The 22,201-nt window shown below is 48.9% G+C and overlaps 5 protein-coding genes across 9 annotated transcripts in view; all 5 read right to left on the minus strand.

Moving 5' to 3' along the window:
• Window positions 1-975: 975 nt before the first annotated feature.
• On the minus strand, window positions 976-2,028 carry LOC11175569 (protein D3). Of its 2 annotated transcripts, none has more exons than XM_061643291.1 (2): window positions 1,310-2,028; window positions 976-1,231 (listed from the first exon to the last, which is right to left on the minus strand). In XM_061643291.1, the coding sequence occupies exons 1-2, from the start codon at window positions 1,959-1,961 to the stop codon at window positions 1,176-1,178; spliced, it is 708 nt and encodes a 235-aa protein (XP_061499275.1). In that variant the 5' UTR covers window positions 1,962-2,028; the 3' UTR covers window positions 976-1,175. The 2 variants fall into 2 exon arrangements, with proteins under 2 accessions (XP_061499275.1, XP_003436014.1); XM_003435966.2 differs by having other exon boundaries at window positions 977-1,231; window positions 1,322-2,027.
• A 963-nt stretch (window positions 2,029-2,991) lies between these two features.
• LOC11175838 (protein D3) lies at window positions 2,992-4,163 on the minus strand. The gene is made up of 2 exons (XM_003435967.2): window positions 3,662-4,163; window positions 2,992-3,575 (listed from the first exon to the last, which is right to left on the minus strand). Exons 1-2 carry the CDS (start codon window positions 3,878-3,880, stop codon window positions 3,084-3,086), a joined length of 711 nt encoding a protein of 236 aa, XP_003436015.2. The 5' UTR covers window positions 3,881-4,163; the 3' UTR covers window positions 2,992-3,083.
• A 94-nt stretch (window positions 4,164-4,257) lies between these two features.
• LOC11176082 (phosphatidylethanolamine-binding protein homolog F40A3.3) lies at window positions 4,258-7,693 on the minus strand. Its single transcript, XM_003435968.2, has 2 exons — window positions 6,915-7,693; window positions 4,258-6,806 (listed from the first exon to the last, which is right to left on the minus strand). Exons 1-2 carry the CDS (start codon window positions 7,334-7,336, stop codon window positions 6,653-6,655), a joined length of 576 nt encoding a protein of 191 aa, XP_003436016.1. The 5' UTR covers window positions 7,337-7,693; the 3' UTR covers window positions 4,258-6,652.
• A 767-nt stretch (window positions 7,694-8,460) lies between these two features.
• LOC3290548 (protein D2) lies at window positions 8,461-9,766 on the minus strand. The gene is made up of 2 exons (XM_550759.2): window positions 8,911-9,766; window positions 8,461-8,835 (listed from the first exon to the last, which is right to left on the minus strand). The coding sequence occupies exons 1-2, from the start codon at window positions 9,402-9,404 to the stop codon at window positions 8,694-8,696; spliced, it is 636 nt and encodes a 211-aa protein (XP_550759.2). The 5' UTR covers window positions 9,405-9,766; the 3' UTR covers window positions 8,461-8,693.
• Window positions 9,767-12,105: 2,339 nt separating this feature from the next.
• LOC1281063 (ATP-binding cassette sub-family G member 8) overlaps window positions 12,106-22,201 on the minus strand; it is a 31,843-nt gene continuing 21,747 nt past the window's right edge. For all 4 annotated transcript variants that reach the window (XM_061643290.1, XM_061643288.1, XM_061643289.1 and 1 more), the window contains exons 3-9: window positions 17,600-17,794; window positions 15,582-15,947; window positions 13,926-15,143; window positions 13,704-13,847; window positions 13,368-13,627; window positions 13,019-13,299; window positions 12,106-12,939 (exon numbers count right to left, since the gene is read on the minus strand). In XM_061643290.1, coding sequence (XP_061499274.1) covers window positions 12,694-12,939; window positions 13,019-13,299; window positions 13,368-13,627; window positions 13,704-13,847; window positions 13,926-15,143; window positions 15,582-15,947; window positions 17,600-17,772 — 2,688 coding nt within the window. In that variant the 5' untranslated portion in view covers window positions 17,773-17,794 and the 3' untranslated portion in view covers window positions 12,106-12,693. The remainder of the gene's footprint in view (window positions 12,940-13,018; window positions 13,300-13,367; window positions 13,628-13,703; window positions 13,848-13,925; window positions 15,144-15,581; window positions 15,948-17,599; window positions 17,795-22,201) is intronic.

Below are 22,201 nucleotides of genomic sequence, written 5' to 3' on the forward strand. Positions count from 1 at the left end.
AGTCATCGTGGGCCGCATTATAAGCTCTTGAGGGCCGCATGCGGCCCGCGGGCCGTAGTTTGGAGACCCCTGGTTTAAATCAAAAGATAAATGTATTTCAGTTTGAATTAAAATCGTCGCAGACGACCCTATTGCGAAGGATCTTCTTTCATTTATTGAGATGAACGACCTGAATGGAAAACAATTTACATCCGATCTTGCAGGATCCGGTGCTGCAGATTTGTTAATTGGGTATTTACACCATTGCTGCCATAGCAAACTGGCAACCCAACAAACAACTGATTCGAAGATTTTCTTCTGTGCTAGAGCGAGAAAGCATGTCATCTTTTGCTAGTTCGGTAGCACCAAACACAGCACATGTGAATGTGTGTCTGGCCGAAAGAGTGGAAGGCGCAGGGAAACGATTCACACACGAACCAATTCTACCGAAAATCGATGAAGACGGACGTATCGTTTCCATCAACATTGGAGTGAAAATTAAAATTACTCAGTAATCCTTGAACAACGGGATAGCAAAATAGGTTACAGTCATAAAATTAAAAAAGTGTATGAGGGAATGAATTGTATAGAGTAACATTCTTTCATGACAGGTTCGGCTAAAACATTCGAATCAGTACTTCCATTCCTTGTTGCACAAGGTACTACCATTTGAACCATTTTATATTTCTTATTCGAAGTTTTATTCGACGTTGAATAACATTTCATTGTTCGTTGGGGATGCTCTTGCTTCAACAAGCTTTTTGGGAAAACCCTACAAATGTCGATTACCGCCCATCACTTGTAGCGCTTCACATGCCGTTGCTATGGTTACCGGTACGCGATGGTCATGCTGACGATATTTAAATTTTATCTTTTCTTTCAAGTTTAACCGCCAGCACAATTCTTTCAAAACATAATTAATGCATCAATTGTGTAATTTTTGGATGTCTATTTATCTGTATCACCACTATTCTTATATTATTCTATTACGCTGAACCATGTTGAGATTTTTTATAAGAAATTTTGATTTTGTTACGTTTATCTTACAACTACTGATTCCACCATAAAAAAGCTATTTACTTCTCAAAACACACACACGTCTCTTCCCTATAAATGAAGACCCCCTTCCCCACATTTACACACGTCGCAGCCCCTACCAAGCAACAGTGGCAGCACTGGGCTAACCCTTCTTCCACCTACGGTCCACCGAAAACGGTTCCATTGCGCGCGCCGTTCAGTTCGTTCAGCGAACCTAGATGGGGACACCGGGAAAAGAAAGAGCAAAACAAATTCTAGCATCAAACTCACTGCACCAGCCAGTCAAACTCACGCTCGCTCTCACATTCGCGCAGCTGTGCCTGCAGCGTGTTCACGTAATCGTCGTACTGCGTCTGGAAGAAGTTGCCCGCGTACACGCCACTCAAATCGTACTTGCGTGTAAAGTTGCGCGTGGAGAAGTATCGCCGCACCGTACCGCACTGTGCCGTGATCCTCGGTTCCGCCGAAAAGTCCAGCTTCTGCAGATGCTCAAACACCAGCAGCACGAACCGATGCAACCCTGTGCCCCGTGGCGTCACCGCTCCCAGATACTCCACGAGCGTTTCACCCCGATCGATATCGTTGCCGGGGATGTTCCCCACAGCCCAGTGGATAAACTCCCGATAGCGTGGATCATCCCGTGACGGTACGTCCGGATCGGTCAGGATCAGCGTGTACAACGCACGCTCGTTCGCGTTCCAGCTCACAACCGGAGGGTTTCGTATTTGTGTTGGCGTTAGCCGATTACCTCCTTCCGCCTGGCGGCCACTTTTAAACGACACCCGGGCCCAACAGTCGGGCGCTTCGTCGATCACATCCGGCACGACCTCGTACGACGCGAAGGCACGGTACACGTGCGCATCGTTCAGTATGTCGGAGGCGCGAGATTCTAGCAGCAGCAAACTAACCACCAACAACGCTACACCGCGCACGCACGTGGACATACTGCCGGGGAACACACTGTGGGTCACGAATGGCGTCAACTAACTGTCCTCCGGACGGTGGTGAGATTTTCCTTTTAAACAAATCCCCTCCAACATCGAATGCGGCAACCCTTCAATAGCCCACAGCAGCTGGCAGTATAGCAGTTGCGAAAAACTGGTTCTCCCTTATGAGGACACCCCCACGATGCGTAGAATTTTCCACTTCCACGCCGGTGTGAGAGTGAAAAGTGAACGGAGAGTAGATGTCCGTGCGTCTTTGTGCATCGATTATCTAACAAGCACGGGTCATTGCATTCTGCACACGAGAGTAGTGATGGGAATAATGAAGTTGGGCTGTCGTTATCGATTCCGACAAGCTCCTAACATATCTGGAAGCGATTTCGTCGGGTAGGCCCAGAATCAGAGTCGGCTTGGGAATCGGTGTTGGGATCGTTTTGGGAATCAATTGCAAAATCTGAATCGGCTCTGGATTCGGTTCCGGATTTGGAATCGGAATAGGTTCCGGAATTGGAATCGATTCCAGGATTGACATGGAATTCCGAAATCGGAATCAGAATGATTGTTTAGAGTAGATTTTAAACAGGTTCAATTTGAACGATGATGCGAACTCTTTTATGCAAATAAATGCCGTTCAACCGTTGTTCAAGTTTAAGTCTTAATTTATAGTCGGAAGCATCTGTCGGCCTATACAGACTTTCGATACTTATTCAGTATCACGCAGCAGAATAGTCAAACATTGCTACGGAGGGACGGTCCATTCTAGGCTTGAAGAGGCTCCAGAGTTGATTACGGAATCGACTCCAGGGTACATTCGGAATCATTTTCAGTATAGATTCATGAATCGAACCCGAATAATTCCGATAACAAGAGCCCACCACTATACGAAAGCCCAGACCAAGCGAAATCGATCATTAGAGCTAGCACACTATGCTCAACTGAGCCTAATTGGATGGAATCGGGTGATAATGACTCCGCTGTGGATGCCTATGCGACCCCAAACCTTGATAATTTGATGCATGCAAACTTGCCCTTTGCTGTCACCAGATTTGTTTTTTATTACGAAACATACCTCGAACAGATTCAGAGCTCATAAAAAATACATTTCCGGCCTTATCAACCGCCTTACTCCGTGCCGGACGATAGCTGTGCGTGCAGCGTCGGCACGTAGTCATCGTACTGCGCCTGGTAGAAGTTCCCGGCCACCAGCTCGCCGAGCCCGTACTGCTTTACAAACTCCCGGTGCCGGTAGTTCACACGATGGTTGCGGCTACGGTTCGAAACTCGAGGCGCCTTAGAAAAGTCAATCTTGCCGCCCGGCTGCTCGTACACCAAAAACACGTACCGATGCAGCCCGGATCCGTTCGGTGGGCCGGAGCCAACGAACGCGTACATATGGTCACCGTCCTCCACCTGCGTGCCGGGAATGTTACCCACCAGCCAGTGGCCAATCTCGCGGAACTTTGGCTCCTGACGGTTCGGTGCGTCCGGATCGACCATGAACAGCGTGTAGTAGGCGTCCGGCTTGGCGGTCCATTCGACGCGCGGCTGGTCCTTCACCTGCGTCGGTCGTAGCTCGTTACCGCCGCTCACGGTAACACCGCTCGGGTAGGTGATCTGGCAACAAACGAAGGGAGGGTAGGAAGGGATATCAATCACTGCAAACTGGCCAACAGACAAGCGTACCACCACTGCTCTCTTACCTTCGCAAACTCTTTCGGTGCGGCGTCGATCACGTCGGGAATCACCTCATGCTGGGCGAAAACCTGTTGCACCTCGGTCGTCATGTTGTTGGAGGTTGCTGCTGTCGTTGCGTCACCGCTGGCACTCGAAATGTCGTCCAGCACCAAACACAGCCAGAGCGAAACTAGCGCTACCGTTGCTGTACGGCGACGGGCTGATGGTAGGCTTGCCGGTGCCATCACGCTTATCTCGCACGATGAACAATTGACAAGCTACAAGTGAGCTTAGATGTGTGCCTGTTTGCAGTGCTATACCACAGCGAAAAACACTAATCTCCTCTTCTGGACGTGGCGTACGATGATAACACACCGATCTGGAAGAGATTGCTGGACTGGACGTTTTGAGTGCGTTCAGCAGTCACGAGATGACGAGAGTCTTGTCTGTCCCTCTCGAGCTGTTGAGAGGCTTTCTACCTTTCCGGTTTTTTTTTGTTTTGGAGTAGAGGGGTTTAATCTAACACACCCATTTTATCATAGTTTGCGTGACATCGTGCCCCCAACCTTTGACGCGATCGAGCTGCGGCAGGGCGGCGCGTTGATCGTGTTGGTGTGTGCAGGCGTTTGCTGTGTCGTTGGATCATTTCTAACAAATTGTATCTCTCTTTGTTCTTTTGTTCCGTTTTTTTTTTGGGATACGGTTAAATTCAGCGTATTTTACATATTTCCACAAGTAGTTTTAAAGCTTCTCAAACTTTTTGATTTCTTTCCATACTGTTTTTGCGTCTCTTTGGTTTCTCATTTTATTGGAAAAATGTGCTTTAAAAATGGTAGATATCAAAGTACCCACTTCTTACAATTTTATGTTTGTTAAATTTCGTTTTTTTTTTGTTAAAAATGAAATGTCATTTTTTTATGTTTAAACTATAATTTAACTATTATGAGTATTGTGCTTAAAGCTGTGTAAAATCAATCGATTTGATTCGGTCCAATTTTTGATACATTATTATTACATTTACTTTTTAATCAAACTTCTCTATTTAGTTATGGTTTGGTATTGTACAAAATAAATTAATTAATGCATTAGTAAAACTTCATTTTTAGGTAAAACTACTCACTACTTAAAGTACAACAAATCTAAACTTGTAAGAGGAGGGCGTTTTATTATGCCGATCATTGTATGAAACACACTGTTGAAAACATCGAGAACCAGTCAATAAATAGTAGCACAGATTGAGAACATACGTGTGAAAGTGTCCATAATTCGTGAAACGATTCAAACAATATCTAAAAATGATGAGAAAATGTAACAAAAAGTCACAGGAACTCTGTAATTCTTCAACGTAATACTTATAATAAATAAATTATAGAAAACAAAGAGATAAACTGATTATGTTCAAGATAAGGAAATTTGCTTAGGAGTAAATGCATTGAACTAGATCAATCATAATCGAAGGGCTGTAAAAATGACTCAAACATGTACCGTTGTAATGGAAAAGATAAATAAATAAATAATATAAAACAACGAAAAATGATCCTTCTTCTCCACGGGACAATGATCTACAATGTGTGGTTATGGTGCCTTCTTTCTACACAAGTCTTACAAACCCCTTTTTGTTATCATACCGTACACGAGGAGACGAGCGATCGGAGCTGAGAATCGAACTTACATCCTGCGTTGTGGAAACCGCCGCCTTCGAGCAAAAAACACACTCAAACCCAGTCCAAATCCTTCGCTCCATCCCAACAGCAACAAACCATTTCCAGCCGCACAGCCGCGCTTGCAACATTGTGCCCCTTTCTTGCCCTTTTCTCACGCACGCAGCAAGCTTCACCGGGTACGTAAAAGGACACCGATACGATACAATGATACATTGGCCCCTTCCGCCCAGCACTGCCGTGTGCGCACGAAGAGGTCGCAAATTTTTATTGAACACTCCAAGAGGTCGCAGTTCCATCGTCTGCAACACACACACACACATACACGTACACATAGCGTGAGCCCTGTGTGTGAGCGCAAGGCTGGCACCCCGTTTTATCCTACCCTACCGCTATCGCCCTTTCGGGTAACACATAACACCTATTGCCGGAACTTGCGACTAAACAGTAATAAGAATAATAAAATCGACGTATTTTCTCTCTCTCTCTCTCTCTCTCTCTCTCTCATCACTCCACTGCCCTTCCTCAACGTGCAAACGTACATTCGCTAGTGCTTGTTTTTCTCTTATTTTTTCATCTCTTCCGACTGTCTGACTTGATGATCGTACAACGTTATATGCTAAATCACTCTACCTATACTACCACATATCTTTGGGGATCTTTGTTTTACATAAAATCGTTTCTTCTGCTTCCGTTTTTTTTTCTTTGTTTGTTTGCGCTTTTCTTCTTCGCTTCTTGCTATTTATTAATTTTCGTTTTTCTTTTCGCTTTATCCTTGTTTTTGTCTGCCTTTCTACGGCTCGGCGAAGGATTCTAGCAGCAGACTCGCAGCCTTTGCCCTTCGCCGGAATTGTCCGCTCGGTGGCAAAGATCCCTTCCGAAGGTATCATGGCAACAGCAGAGGCACCACAGGTGAGCCGACGTTAAATCGATCTGCGAAGCACGTCTTTGTGTGTATGTTGTGTATGCCATTCTGCCCTCTCGAGGTGATCATTTCCATCCCATGGCCTATGTATCCTGCCCTATGCCAGCCACTCGTTTGGGCTTTTTTTTCTTTCCTTTTTAGCTATAGCTTCACAAATCCTTTCATCCTCCCCACAGAGCTCACAGATGCTGTGAACTGTTTCTTCACCGTTCGTCCCTGTCTGTCTGTCTGTGCGAATGTGTGCGTGTGTGCGTTTTTATTGCGCAGCAGACCACGAGCATCGCACTTTATCATTATCCTCTCAACCGATCGCGAGAAAGATCCTGCTTCTGACCCCGAAAGTTGAACGACCCCTAGTCGCAAGTTGATGCGCACTTTCTTCTCTCTGTCTCTTTCTCTTTCTCTTTCATCCTTCGCACTGTTGGCAGCTTTTAGAATGCGTTTTGAAAGTGTCCCAGCTGACGGTACAGCTTCGGCACGTAGTCATCGAACTGGGCCTGGAAGAAGTTCCCCGCCACCGGCAGCCCCAGCTCGTACTTTTCCGAAAACTTGTGCGTGGAGAACTTGCCCCGACCCTGGGTGCTTCTGTTAAGGAAGAATACACACACACACACACACACACGCACAGGGTCAGTGTTATGTTGGCACTTTCACGAGGTCAACCCGGTCATCGAAAAAGTGTCCCGTGCCTACCTGTTCGACAGCCGTGACTCCTTGTAGTAGATCCGCTCGTTCTGCCGGTACAGCAGAAACACGTACCGATGGAGGCCAGTTTTGCGGGGCGGCGCAGCGCCAATGTAATCCGACAGCGTGTCCCCCTTCGCCAGGTCCATGCCGGGTATGTTCACCACCAGCCAGTGGTGCCATTCGCGAAACTTGGGCGCCGTCCGGCTCGGCGCGTCCGGATCGGTCAGCACGAGCGCGTAGTAGGCGTCCGGTTCCGCCTCCGGCCAGGCCACCTCCGGCACGTGCTTCACCTCGGTCGGGGTGAGGATGTTGCCAAGGTTGACCCGCAGCCCGCCGGGATAGGTCACGTGCAGGAGGCTCTCGGGCGGGACCGGCACCACGTCCGGCACTATCTTGTGGTTGCGCATATCGCGCACAAAGTCCGACATCCTGCCGGGGGCGAACGTTCGCGACGAACTGGCACTGGCGAACAACACCCACACCGGGCAGGAGCACCGGGTAACAACACCGGAAGGTTTGTGGGAGCGGTAGGGAGGTACCTGGTTGCGTTGGGGGTAGAAAGAGAAAACCTTACCACCCACGGTGCGCTAGTTTTGTGGGGCTGTGTTCTAGGTTTATAGGTCGTTTGGTACTACTGCTACAACAACAACTACTACTGCTACTACTACTACCACTACTACCACACATCGAGAACTCGCAGCACTGTTGGAAAATCCAAGGCAAACACGCAAGCCTCTTTCGCCGACACTGTTCCGAACTATGGAAGAGAGGCGTCGTGTTTGTTCCAAGCGTTCAAGTTCCGACAAATTTCCATTTCCCAGCGAAAAAGTGTAGAAATGAACTGAATGTAATTAATTAAACTTTTTGCTCCTCCCCCGTTCCCGCTCCGTTCATTGCAAACATAAAGCGAGTGTCATTTGAGGCGCTGACAGCACCTTCCAACTTCCAAACTCCACTTCGGAAATCGTTGCTAATGACTCTTGGGGCGGCACACGCCCATCGGCGTGCAATGACCTGCAAATGCTGTTTGCCTAATTTTAATGACCTCATCGGTGCATCGTAAAAAAAGGGGAATCAAATGTCCTTTTTTTTAAAGAATTACGTACAAGATATCCCCGGAAGGGAATGCGCGATTGTGGCCACCGGAGCCTTTTCCCGTAGCACGCTGTGTGCACTCCGCTGCATTGCTTCCATGCCAACCGGGGGTGAAACAAAAGGGTGCGATGAAAGTGGGCTCCAGGCTTCTCCTCCCCCTCCCCCCCACCCTCACCCAAGGCGCATTTTTATGTTGGACCTGCCGCACTGCCCAAATAACAATAAACAAATAACTTCCAGCCCCGACGCCATCGCTGTCAAACGAGGCGGCTCCCGGTAGTGCCACGCCAAGGACTCGCGAACACATTCGCCCTTCCGTTTGCACATGAGCGAAAGTGGAACCCCAATCCTTTCCATTTACTTTTGTTGCAAATGTGCGAAATGTGTGTGTGTGTGTGTGTGTGTGTCTGTGTCATAGTGGGAAAAAAAAGGAAACACTCGAGCAAACACCGAAAGGTTCGTTTCTTCTTGCGAAGTACTTTTTTTTCGTTATGTTTTTTTATTGTAACACGGTGATTTTGTGCGGTGGATGGAACCGAAAAACAAGTTGTGTGTGGGGACATGGAGGAGCGCGTGTGTGTGGGTGTGAGAGGATACGGGAAGGGAACGCAACGGAAGGAAGCAAGGGGAACTGGGGAGGGGAGTTTAACGATTAACGAAGATCCTGCCTCGTTTTTTGGTCGCGTACTTCTACGCCGTATCCGTAAAGGTGGCGTACAGCTCCGGGACGTAGTCGTCGTACTGGGCCTGGTAGAAGTTGCCGGCAACCGGGACGCCCAGCTCGTAATCCTTCACAAACTCGGCCGGATTCCACTTGCCACGGTTCGGGTTCCTGAGGGATTTTTTTGGAGTCAAAAAAGAAGCAGTTACTTGGAAGGACTTGGAACACGCCACGCGCCAAACCTACCTGCTGCTGAGCACGGTTTCGTTAAACACAATCCGGGACGGCTGCTTGTAGACGAGGAACACGTACCGGTGCAGCCCGGTACCCTGCGGCGGTCCGGAACCGACGTAATCGGCCAGCACGTCGCCCGCATCGACGTCCGCGCCGGGGATGTTACCCACCAGCCAGTGTTTCCAGCTGCGCATCTCCGGATTGCTGCGCGACGGTGCATCCGGATCGGCCATCAGCAGCGTGTAGAGGGCGCTCGGCTCAACCTCCCAGCACAGCTTCGGGCGGGCCTTTACCTGGGTCGGCGTGAGCTGATTGCCGAGCGACACTTCCACGTCCGACTGGGGGTAGGTGATCTTGATCGTTTGCTCCGGTGCGACGTCGATCAGATCCGGCACGATTTCGTTGCGCCCAAACGCTTCGGTTGTTGGGTTCGCCGCTTGACCGCGAACGGTCACCAGCGCTAGAACTGCACCGCACGCAACGGTCACACGGAGTAGCAGTGCCATTTTTTTTATATTTTCACTCGACCTGTGTGTGTGTGTCTTTATTCAGCTGAAAGAGCGATTCACGGCGACGTTACTGCTTCGCCGACGTTGACTCCGTTCGGAGCGAGTGCACAACAAAGACTGCGACTGCGGCCGTTCGTAGCGGGTCCCCCTAGTGTCCAGACGGCGGAGACAGACAGACAGACAGCCGGACGGACGAACGGACAGCCAGTTCGTGGGACCCTTGCGATGGGCGTTTGTGTTTGTGTTCGTCTGCGTCTTAGAAGACGCTTCCCCTTCCTTGACGATGGCAGATCAAGCGCGATGTACGAGACGGGCTACAACGACAGCAGCAGACCCGTGGACCGGTTATGTAAAGCACCGTTCCAGATGCTCTTTTATATACCCACCAGCCATTTACAGCACACATAGACACTTTCAGACACGAGACGAGTCAGACGGTTTTGCTGGGGTTGCGCATCGATCCATCATGATCCCTTCGCGCCGCGCTACACTGCACCCCATCGTACGGGCTCTTCCACGATTTGCCTCACACAAAAACTCACACACATGTATAGCTCATTTCCCGAAGTTTTTGTTTCCGGGCGATAGACAGACATTCCGAGCTCGATGATGATCGGGCTTGCTTTGTGTTTGTGTAATGGTAATGCTGGTTGATGATGATGTTGCTGCTGACGATGAAACCCCGCTTGCACTGCCCTCAACCAGCACGTTCGCAAATCATATGTTTGCCCCACTCCCCCTGCCTGATGTGCACAACCCGCCCGACCATTGCATGCCTTTGCACGGGTTATCATTAGACAGATTTCGACGAATGTGTGTATGTGGTGTGGTGCTACCTCGGACAGCGCATGATAATTGACTTTTAATGCCGGCCGGCTTCAAGCGGCAACTAATGTGAACGCGCTTTAGAGACATTGTACAGATTGTAAATGATTGTTTGCATTAGCGAGCACTTTCAATGTGTAACCCTTCCTCCCACCGAAAGGGTGAATGAATTGGGTGCAGAACGAGGGGACTGTTTGATTGTCACGCTAGCTGCAAAACAGATTCGACACACCGAATGACAATTTTTGTACAAAACAAACACTGCTCAACCTGTGCTCGTTACATTGGAGGAGTCGATGGTACTGTTCGCTAATGCGAATAGTTCATTGCAGGTTTGTTTGTTTTGCGGTATACATGATTTGTGATCAATGTGAAGATTCAAGTGAATGTAAAGTGATAATTGTTCCCGAACAGTGTGGACTTCCCACGCTGTGTCGTCCCATTTAGCTCAAATTATTTGGGAAATACCGACGTCATTTATTATTTCGTAGCTTGTGCACAGCATAGCAAGAATATTTTTATTTATTTATTTATTTGAGTGTTTCCATCATACGAACTTCACTCCCCATAAGAAAGAGTCAAGGAAGTGTCCCACAACTATAAGAAACCATGGAAAACCCTGTAATCCACATTTGGTGTTCGGTTTTGGTTGTGGCGCGCTACGCAGTGAGGTCTGTTGCTTGAGCAACTTGCCACGAAATTATGCATTTAAGTGGTAAACCATGTTGATCCTCAGCATACCGGTTGGTCCTTATAGACCTTCTATTTTTTGCTCGAAATTTACTCTCAGTCAATCACATTGCGAAAGATGTAGAACAGATAAATCCCAATGGATCTTCATGCACAACAGATGAACTATCGCAGACTAAATTAATGATCGCCATCGGATCGGTAACAGGGTTTTTGTTTTTAATGAGTCCATTGACAGCCAACAACCCTTTTTTGTTATTTAAGTGCTTGTGTGCGGTTCACATTAACAAAAAAAAAACATAAGAACTTTAATGTTAAAAAAGGTTCGATTATCGATCTATCAGGAGCAATCGCTATTACAGGGTTTCCCACGATTTATTGGTTGGTTCCCATCAATTTTTGGTGGGTTCCCATATTTTTTTGTGCGTTCCCACGATTTTTGGGTCGTTTCTTAGAATTTTTTGGTCCAATTGTATTGATATCCAATCGGAAAATACCAATAAATTATGGTAACGAATCAAAAATCTATGGGATACGACCAAAAATCGTGGGAACGCACCAAAAAATCATGGGAACTGACCAATAAATCGTGGAAACCCTGTAACTAAATTAAATAAAATAATTTGAAATTAAATAACTATAAAATTAATGTAAGGGATGTTGTAAGGCTCTTCTTTGCAACAGATTGGAAGTAGGTAGAACGAACACTCAGTTAATCGATGAATCATACAACACACATACGATCGTTGTTAATCGATCGATCATTGGAAACCATTCCGATAGCGGATCTCAGCTATCATGAGGCACTGTATCTCGAGCTGGTCTGCCTGCTAAGCTTGTAAGAATGATAGATCCGATTGCCCCAGTTGTACTTGCATTTGATGTTATTCAGCGGTTCAGTACGAGACTCAGAGGACTACCACCAGTAGGATGTTTTGAAGATCAGGTGTTTACAAGCATTGAACTCTCTAAAGAAATATTGGGGACATCTAGCAAAGCACAACGTGCTCAACTGTCATCAGATCAACAAAGAAGAAGAAGAAGAAGAAGAAGAAGAAGAAGAAGAAGAAGAAGAAGAAGAAGAAGAAGAATAAGAAGAAGAAGAAGAAGAAGAAGAAGAAGAATAAGAAGAAGAAATGTCATCAACTAACAGAACAGAACTATTGGTTCTGTTACCTTAAGGTATTGTTTCCCTCGTACATCATTGTCGTTTAATTTAAAAGAAATGTTACTCATTCAATTTCTATCCGTTGTCTAATGCATGTATCCTACTTTGCCGCTGCCCTCCCAAATCGTCCTAAATGCCACGCGTACGCTAGCACGTAACACGAACCAGTTGCGTAGATATGCTGGCCCCTAACTACTACTCCCACTATCTCCATGTCATCTACGTTAGAACCTTTAAAATCGATCTCTACTACTTAGCTAACAGCTGCTCGTCGTCCCTATGCACTAGCTTACCAGTCGGTTACAACTGGCTGGCTGTATATGTATATATGTAAAAAGAAAACTGCTACCTTGATTATTTCGCTAAAAATAGAAAACATCATAATACACATAATGAAAGGACGGAAGCGAAACATACCACCTAATCTGGACGGTTGTATCATACGGGAAGCTCCTTCGCCCTGCACCATTTCGTATGCGGCAATGGATCGAAAGGGTCGTATCAGGGGGAAATGATAATTAGGAATAAAATTAACTAGCACTTTTACATCCTGCAGGCTTAAGTCTAATGCTTCAACGGGGGCCCTCTCTAACGGCCTTGCCATTACACACGCTTCCCGGAACGGCCCGTGCTCTTCTTTCGCATCAACGACTGGCAGTTCAGAAGGAAGACGAACATGGTAAGGGCGAAGAACACGATGCAGGTCAGCAGCAGTCCCAGCACGGTCGAGGTGTACATGTCGGCCGCATCCAGGACATGATCGCGCGGCAGCAGCTGATGGTCGGCCAGCACGAAGGTACCGTTCGGTGGTGGACACGGCTGCTGCACGATAATCTCAGTGTACTGAACCTGGAATTGAGCGCAGAGGAGTGATGGTTTTAGTGAGCCGTTTGGCTCCTGTAGGACTAAAGTGATCCTGTTTTAGTACCTGTTTGTTTCGACACTGTTGCTGGCTGGTGATGCTCGCGAGCGTTTCCGCACTGTACTCGTTTTCGGTCAGCAGCGGTGTGAGCCATTTCTGCGGCGCTACCAGCTCCATCCAGCGCAGATAGTCGGGCACGTTGGCGACGTGCACGGCAAAGCCACCGACGGCGGCCATCGTCAGCAGGACGAGCGTGGTCACTATCGAGGCGGTCACGCCGCACGGCACCAGGTGAGCGATGAACAGCACTATCGTTTGTATGGCCATTAGATAGAGCAGCATGTAGCCTGTGAAGATGATCGGAGGTTGGTTAGGCAACAAACAGAGCATCGTATGCACTGCAGTGTCCACTTACCCATGTACAAATAGATGCCGGTATCGTTGTTGGTGGTGTAGGAGTACAGTCCGGCCATGCTGTGTGCGGGCAGCAGGTACGCGAGCCATATGCACAGGCTCGGCATCACGCTCAGCGTGCTCTGGATGATCATGTACAGAAAGCGACCGTACAGGCCTAGCTTGAGGTCCTTCTCCGCATGTCTACGATCCTCCTGTACGTCTCGTATCTGTAGAAGTAGTAGCGGCCAGAGTGCAACCATCATCATGCAATGGTGATAGCTGTGAGAATGAAAGATCTCGTCGTTAGCGATCTTCTCCTTGTAAGAGATCCTATTAAGCCCAAGACTCCACTCACCCAAGACGATCGTTCAGGTTCAGCTGAGGATCGGAAGCTGGAACATCCCAGAAGATACAGCCGATGAGGAGCGACAGAACGGCGGCAAGAATGAGCCGGCTAATCCAGGTCAGTAGCGATCCTGGCTGCTTGTACGTCATGTATCTGTAGAAAGAACATATCATTAATTTGTGATTAGATTCCCTCTTCGTCTACAGATCGTTCGACAAATACCATCCTTACCTCTTGGCTAGCGCGTTGATTTGACTGAAGAAACCGGCACTGCGCGTCGGCTCGGGCAGATTAGCAACGGGCGCCGCTAGCGGTGGTTCCGAGTTGACGTGATCCCACGAGTTGGCGAGTGATTCGATGCGCGCGGACGACTCGAGCAATGCCGCCGCCGACAGATCGTCCAGGGTGACCAGATCCAGATAGTAGTCGGCGGGGTTCTTGAACGGCGGACACGGATACCCGAGCTGACCCATGTGCCGGGGTAGGTCGGCCCGGCTGCCCGAGTACACGGTACGGCCACCGGACAGCAGCAGCACGCCGGAACACATCGACAGGATCTCGAACGTGGGTGGCTGCAGCGTCATGATGACGATCCGGCCGGCACTGCACCACTGCCGCAGGTACTCCACCAGGAAGAAGGTGTCGAAGATGTCCATGTTGATGGTGGTCTGGTCGAGCAGCAGGATGGATGCCTGCGTCAGCAGCTGGCAGGCTACGTTCAGTCTTTGCTTTTCCGAGTGCGTCAAGCGCGATACGTTCGCCGAACGGACAGCAGTTAGGCCCAGGTCCTCGACCAGTATGTCGATGCGTTCCTTCAGATCGGCTCGATCGTACGGGCCGCGCAGGGCGGCCGCAAACGATAGTGTGCTCTGGACGCTCATGCGCGGATCGAGCGGTGCGGCATCGAGCGCAGGAACGTACCCGCACAGTTGGCGCAGGATGCGCCTGTTCACCTGCTGCCCGTTGACGAGAATCTCACCGGCCATACGCTGCCGCACGCCGGCCAACGCTTCGACCAGTGCCGTGCCTTCGCGCTGTGCCGTCGCCATGATCGCGAACAGATCGCCCGCCTTCGCTTGGAGCGAAACGCCACGCAGCCCGGGAAGAACGTCCAAACAGTGCACCTGGATGTTGGGATACACCAGCCCGGCCATCGAGTGGCGCCGGCTCTGGGTGGCGTACATTGCTTCCTCCGGGTAGAGGCGCGTTTCGCCGTACGTCGGCGAATCGTCGTAGTCCCACTCGGCCAGCAGGTCCGCTTCGCTCTGGGAGCGCAGGTTGTGATGGCGCAGGTTCGTCGCGTACGGGTTGTAGACGTGCGTGCCGGCTATGCTGGCGCGGCTGTTCGCTTGCTTGAGGGCGGCCAGCGGTATGCCCTGGGCACGGGAACTCGGCCGCGACGTGTTGGTGGCACCGATCGCTCGGAAATCGGACTCGCTGCGGTATTTTCTGCAATTCGAGAAGGAAGGAATTAGTGAGATGACTTGGTGAAGCGAAGACTTTGAATGAAATGTTGTTGACATTGTTTCCAAAAAGATGAAATTGGATTTGAAAACAGATGCACCTTGCATTCAACAACAATGGCTAGTAGTTATGGTTCACTAGTTTTGATACTTTGGGCACAATTTCTGAACTTTGTGTAACATTTGTGATTTAAAGGATTATTACATTGCAGACACATCTGAGGCACAAACGTCAGGGATGGACTTCATGGATTTGATATATATTACAACTCAACAAGAAGGAGGCAAGTCATGGTTAGCTGATCAACACAAATACAAATCTGTAACATCGATCCTTAGGTTCTTGCGATATTTTGGTCGAGAGTTCAGAACATGTGCCAAAAGTAACAGAGCCGTTGCAAACCCCCATACCCTCACCACATACCTTAGATTAGCTGGCACACGACCGCGGTTCGTTTCGTTGTCGCTACTGTCGTAGCCGGACGAGCCGGGCCCGGGCCCGGTACTGTCCCGATATCCGCGATTCACCCGGCCCCGTCCGTTCGCTTTGGAGGAGGCCCGGCCCGGCCGTCCGTTCGCCATCGGTTGGCCACCGTTCGGGGGGAAGACGCGCGGCAGCCCGAACTTGAGGTAGGTGTACATGTTGCTGTTGATCGGGTTCTGTTTCGGGCCATAGCGCGGATGGTTGAGGATGGCTGTGTCTCGCTGATGGTACTGGGAGGCGTACGGTTTGGGCGATTTGTCCGACGAGCCGAGCGCCGAGTCGGCAAAGTCTGAGTTGAGGTTCTGGCTGTGATGGGGAGAATCGAAAACAAAAACGGGACAAAAGATTAATTGAAGTTGGCGATCACACACACACACACATATAGGCAAGTGCATTATCTTGCAAAGATTTGCATGCAAGTCACGCAACGTAAAGTACAATCAAGGTTCTAGTCATTGGAGCACGCTCTCGTAAAACCTTGCCAGCGCTCTCTACGGCAAATAATAAACAACCGGCCGGCTTAACACACTCACAATGCATTTTTACATTCCAACGGCGCGGCACTGCCTTCGGGTACACCCTATAGCCACACATACGCTCTGTCGGATTGCACAATGTCCGTTCCCTTTTGCGTCTGATGAGGCGTACATTAGGTTGGCTCGTTGCACTTTAGCGTCACTCTCCGCTGGCGGGTAGGCTTTGTGGCATAGTTTTAGGTTTTAGGCGTCGATGACTACCGCCCAAGGTCACGCAGGTACTGGGTAAACGGTGGGCCCAGCTGTGGGCGATACGGCTGCTAGGGTAGGTCCCCGAATGCCGCGACGGAAATGCTTTCACGGGCTTGAAATTAGACTTGGCGTAGTTTTTCGTACAGCACCGCACTGCTAAAGGCGTTGCAAACGCGCAAGGTTAGGCTGCCTGCTGCCGGGGGTTGAAGTATTTAAGAGACCATGCGACCGCCACGCGTTAGTGCCGTACGATTGCAACAATCGATCCCAACTATGGAGTCGAAGGTGACAATCTACACCGGGTTGGGTCTGTTCTCCTTGCACGGGCCTCCCATAGAAGAACTACGCCGAACCGTTTTGCAATCGATCCGTTCAAGTTGCGTTACAAGAGACAAAGCGAGACATTCAAACGCGTAAGAAAAGCCGTGCCCTTGCCGTTTTTTCCCCGCCCATCCAAAACACAGACTGCTGCAACCTTATTAGAAGTTTCGATGTAACTCGTTAAAAAAGGGCTTCGAACAAGCTCGTTCGGAATCCAGGTCAGCCAAACTGCTCACGAATCGATTAGGCTTACAGTGCGTACCACATCTAGCCGGTGGCTTTTCCCACTCTCTCCCACCCCTCCTTCGACCGGACAACAAGATCGGGAAAAGTGTAGCGTCATTAACACGCGCACACACGGGCACGTTTCGTGCGCGCCCCGATTTGCGCAATTCAATTGGATGCGATCCGGTGGCGCGCGCGCACGCCTGTTGGTATCATATGATCAGTTTTCCCGCTCGATTAACGATCATTCGGCCTGCGGTGGGGTGAGTTGTTATTTTTTTGCCTAGATGAAAAAAGGGTTTGGTTCGATCTAGGTGTCGGAAAATGTAGCAATTGTGGGGCTATTGGTTTAATGCGTTTTTAAAGCCGTTTTTCTGTCCGTCATGTTATGAAGTCTGTTGGATGTGATTTTCGCTCTCTTTGTCCCCTTTTTTCAATGTTGTGCAACATTTTTTCATTTACTTTTACATAGCATTCCACAACGCATAGCTCTCCTCCAGGAAAAGAACTACCCTTTCCAAAACAAAGTCCCGATACAAATTAATTAGGCGTTCTTACGGTTAATTGTCGGCCTAGAATTTAGCACACACAGCGATGAGATTCACTTCGCTTCGTTCCAGTTTTTTGTTTGCTTTATATATCAACACCTCCATTCTATGCTGGCGGGTGTGAAGTACCACTTACCGATAGATGGACCACGCGTGCAGATCATCCGTTGCTCCGGGTGGTAGCGTGCCGTGCATACCGTGCGGCATCGAGTATCGTCGATCTTCGCGCTGCTGCTGGTGTTGCTGCTGCTGATGCTGCTGCTGGAGCTGCTGCTGCTGCTTGGCCGTACTCATTTTGCGCAGTTCCATACCATGCAGAACCGATGGGGGTCTAAAAGAGGGTGAAGAATAAGAACATGCGAGGTAGATGATTAGAAAAAAATCAATCAAAATGTGATAAAACTTTAATGTTTCATTTTTCACACACAACACACTTTAGGGTAATTTGTGACAAGACTTTAGCGCAGAATGGTTTCCCTAATAAACTGTGCCACTGTGCCGTAGTTTCGTACACTTTTGCCACCCCCTTCCCCATGGGACACATTTGGCCATCACGGCGTAATGGGGGCTTCATCTCCGGTTCCGGTTCTCCGGAGAGCTTCGTCACCCCAAGAGCGTTTGACTAAATCACTCAGCCACTTCCACCAACTACGGGAGGGTGGTGCCTGGGTACGTTCCCTTCGGTTTTTTTTGTAATGATCCGACACCCTTCCGGGCCATTCATTCGATCCATTAGGCGCAACGGAATGGACATTCCGTTCGGTTGATTTCATCATGACATTTCTTAGCGTACTCGCCCGCTCGCAAGCTGAGAAGCTGAGTGAGGTGCTTGATTTCGTTTGCCGTTTGCAGGACGCACAGCTCACTTTTATGCTCCTTTCAGCTCAAACCCACAGTCGCACAGTTGCGCAATCGGGACTTCTCGAGGCATACCGTGGTACCGTTGGGCCCGTCGATGGGATGAGGGGGGTTTGGATTTTCGTTCCTCTGCCTCGCCATCAACGAATCGATTGGCTGGTGGAAGCCGCTGTACCGAAAAGGAAAACTCAAAACGTTTCCATTCCTTTCGGAATGCATCTTACGCTGCATTTCGTGAGTTTGGTTGTGGGTTATGCTTCAATCAGTCCACACTGGACTGGACGTTCGACAATGGAGCCTGATGGACGGCTCCAGCTCTAGATGGGATTAGATCTTATCGTGTGGCGTGGAAGTAACGTACCAGTCTTAACTCGCTCCGGCGAGTGTGTGCAGCGGTGCAGTAAATGCAAGATGCAGTTTGTAACCGAGGCAAAAAGTCTTAGCAAAAAAAAGCACAATAGATTAAGCTTTACACATTGTCTCTACAAAGTTCTTTTTTTGGTTCATCGAGAGTCTCCTCTTCTGGTACAGATCATCACTTTCTACACGTATGCAACCGTAGGCTCCACTTTCACCTGCATGGTTTGAAAGACTTTAGACATTCGTCTTCAAGAAACACTTTAAACTGAATAATTTTAAAGCCATTTACTTCGGGTGATATAAACGCGTTAGTTTAATCTTTTGACGTGACCATAAACAACATGGCTCCAACAAAACGGTGCACGTCAAAGCTCGCCTGATCCAGGCCTGATGAGTAAAACACACACACACCTTTCCAGCGAATCCGTTTGCTGAGCTGTCACATAAACGCACGCATGACTGTTGCGTTTGTTGCATTTTGAGCCTCTCGGCCCCATGAGCCTGCTAAATGGCTGTGATTTCCCAGCTGCCCAAAACCCCCGTTGCCGATGACCCTGGCAAGAATCACGTACGACGGCATCCCCACGGTGCGCCATGCCAGCCGCCGCAGCACACCGAAGGCATCCGTTATCGTACCGACGCATGCTCGGCAGCAGTCGGATGAAGAAATTATGCCATTGCGTGCTGCCACAACCCGGGGGATGCCACAATTTACACGCCTTATCACGTACAGTTATGAGTTGCTGCGCTGCGTGTGGACCACAACACTGTGGACGAAAGATGCCGTTAGAAAGATCCGCACACCAAACACACACACACAGAAGATGGACAGGGTGGGTTTGCCTGAAGATGGTGCAGCTTTTGCCCGGTGTGCGAGTGGTGAGAGTTGCACGGGCTGAGTGGAAATGCGGAAGACACCATGCAGGGAGATGAAGCGACTCGTTTCTTTCTCCCCTCCGTAAGTGGACTTTTCTGTTCTTTGTGCATCACAACAGGCTACTGTAGAACGCACCAAAGCACCCTCGATGCTGCCTTCTTCACACTGCACGACACGTCATTTGCATTGTCCGTCAAAATGGCTTTCAACGGGTGTGTAACGTTACTTTTAAGCAGCCCAGGACAAAGTAAACCAATCTCAGTCGAGTGTGGGGAGCTCTGAGTTGCAACAAATATTACCCGAGTAGGTGGGATGATTGTCCAGCGAGTGTGTGTTCGCTTCACTTCCTGGCAGCCACAGAACACCCTGCACCTGGTCCGTTTGGTCCGTTAATTACATTCGTTTGCATTTTTTCTCTCTCTCTCTCTCTCTCTCTCTCTCTCTCTCTCTATTTGATCCCGCAAATTCTGTGCTGCTTCTGCTTTCGATTTTAGAGAGGAGCCGGCGGATGAGATTGTGCTTTTTTGCTTATTGAAACTCACTGCAACCCCTAACGTCACTTTCACGTCGATCGTGCGGTGGCGGGTACCGGGTGAGGATGTAAAAGAGGTAATTAGATGGGAAAGTGTGTCTATTGTTTTACAACACCCATCACCCGCTCCTTTTGCCACGAGCCATGTGGGATATGTGGTGAAGAGGCGGGGAGAGGCGAGAGCAAGCGAATAACGTTCGACCTGCGATCGATCGGTGGACGGGTGGAGGCGGTGAAGTGTCTTTGGAAATTGGTTTGAATAATGAAAGTGTCCAGCTATAGGAGTTCAAGATTTTCTTATTAGCCAAGTGGCAGAAAGTGTTGAAGCGCTAAAATATGCAAAATGCAGCGCTTGCTTCGTTAGCGCCCAAATGTATGCAAAGGTTTCATCAAAAGTAATGATTTTGTTGACAGAAATTGATTTTTGTCACAAGAAAGCTTAAAAGCTAAAAAATCCTAACATATTAAATGAAATTTAATGAACTCATATATCTACGTTAAAAAATCACTAATTAGAGGCAAAAAAGCTGATAATTTGTTTTCAAATGGTTACGGAAATAAATAACATTTCTAGTTCGCACAATTTAGCTCATGAATTTCTAGGCTCTCGTTTTTACACGTCTAACACACGGCAACACAACATTTCCAACTCGACCAAATGTGTCTTCGGTGCTCTCGGTGCATCATCATCATCATCCTCATCGCCCGGCAGCCCGTCCCGATGATCCGTCCCGATTCCAGGCGGTTGCGTTTCCTGGACGTCTTGCCGATGGTCCGGTTTTCGGTCGTCTTGATAAACGACGGGCAAACAGTGCGACCAGCAGCGTTCCAAACCACCGTGTGTCCATTTCCCCCAAGCGTAACACACTTTTCCCTTCCCTTCATTTTTCCCAATCGCTACCAACCCCCCAGACCGCCGATCTCTGGTTGCTCGTCTAACGCTAATTGTAAATCCGTACACGGGTACGGGCCATCTCATCGGTTTTTTGTTCCCTATTGCCATACCGGTTTATGATGATTATTTGCCCTGCACTGGTGGTAGTGGCTGTTGTTGATTCTCTTCTACATTCCCGTTCCCGCGGGATCTTCTGCTTCCACCGGCACACCGGCACTGGAACGCTTACCACAGCACGGTGCGAGCACCGTGATCGCCCAGTTTTCCTGACCATTCCCTCCTGCAAAAGGGTTGCATTTGCACAGTCCGGGATGGCTCGCTTTGTGCTAGCGCTGCATTTGCACCGTCTTTTACCATTTCGCGACACGGACAGTCTGCTTGCAATGAACGGACGATCGCTCCGTTCGCTTACCCGGTCACCCCGGGCTGAAGGTTTCTATTTATCATTTCTTTATTAATTTCAAGGCAAATGGTACGCTTCCATTTGTTTAAACAACAAGAGTTTTGTGTTGTGTTGTTTGTGTTGACAATAAACACATCGTATACAATCATTGAAAGCTTGTCAGCTCGAACAGCCATTAATAATGTGATCAATCTCAGCATCACTTTCTCGCGTCACAAAAAAAAATGTCTCCAACAGAAGCCGACATAAATTTACCTCGCGAATCCTTTTGCCCCACCCTCATCTGTCTCCCATGCTTCATCACCAAACTCTTGCCGTACCAAGACTTGCCAGTGAAAGTGTTACACACATTCCACCCCGGACGTGGTTGCCGCACGTTCGCGATTTTGTTTGTTTCCGAAAACTTTCATCACAAATATGTCTCCCCTCGCCGCGGTCCCTATTGCTCGTTTGCATCCTTTTTTTTATTTTCTTTTCGCGCGTTGCTTCGTCACCCCTGGTTCAGCCCCATTCATCGTGGCGTGGCGCGTTGAATGTCATTCCCCAGCTATAGGAGTCTAAATTTGTCGCCCCTAAGGGCAAAAAGGCTCTCCCAGCACCGAGACAGTGAATGTCCCAAGAGCCATAGCGTGTGTGTGTGTGCTGTGGAGCCGATTCAGGTGGTTATGATTGAGCATGGCATAAAAAGGGGCGTTGGTGCGCGTTGTCCATTTCGTCGATTTCGAGCGAAATTGATGGATTTTTGATGGGATGAAAGTGCTGTTTGCGTTGCGTTGTTTTCGGTTATCGGTGGACCCGTGGCTGGGGGCGGTG

This window comes from Anopheles gambiae, chromosome 2, assembly GCF_943734735.2.
Source record: "Anopheles gambiae chromosome 2, idAnoGambNW_F1_1, whole genome shotgun sequence".
Taxonomy (NCBI): domain Eukaryota; kingdom Metazoa; phylum Arthropoda; class Insecta; order Diptera; family Culicidae; genus Anopheles; species Anopheles gambiae.

What these genes read in the sequence shown, in the direction of transcription:
- LOC11175569 (XM_061643291.1), bottom strand. Translation starts at nt 1,961, where the DNA reads ATGTCCACGTGCGTGCGCGGTGTAGCGTTGTTGGTGGTTAGTTTGCTG. An exon ending in GCGCGAATGTGAGAGCGAGC is followed by an intron (nt 1,232 to 1,309) that starts GTGAGTTTGACT and finishes GTCCCCATCTAG; the next exon opens with GTTCGCTGAACGAACTGAAC.
- LOC11175838 (XM_003435967.2), bottom strand. Translation starts at nt 3,880, where the DNA reads ATGGCACCGGCAAGCCTACCATCAGCCCGTCGCCGTACAGCAACGGTA. An exon ending in CACCGAAAGAGTTTGCGAAG is followed by an intron (nt 3,576 to 3,661) that starts GTAAGAGAGCAG and finishes GTTTGTTGCCAG; the next exon opens with ATCACCTACCCGAGCGGTGT.
- LOC11176082 (XM_003435968.2), bottom strand. Translation starts at nt 7,336, where the DNA reads ATGTCGGACTTTGTGCGCGATATGCGCAACCACAAGATAGTGCCGGAC. An exon ending in GAGTCACGGCTGTCGAACAG is followed by an intron (nt 6,807 to 6,914) that starts GTAGGCACGGGA and finishes CTTCCTTAACAG; the next exon opens with AAGCACCCAGGGTCGGGGCA.
- LOC3290548 (XM_550759.2), bottom strand. Translation starts at nt 9,404, where the DNA reads ATGGCACTGCTACTCCGTGTGACCGTTGCGTGCGGTGCAGTTCTAGCG. An exon ending in GAAACCGTGCTCAGCAGCAG is followed by an intron (nt 8,836 to 8,910) that starts GTAGGTTTGGCG and finishes AAAATCCCTCAG; the next exon opens with GAACCCGAACCGTGGCAAGT.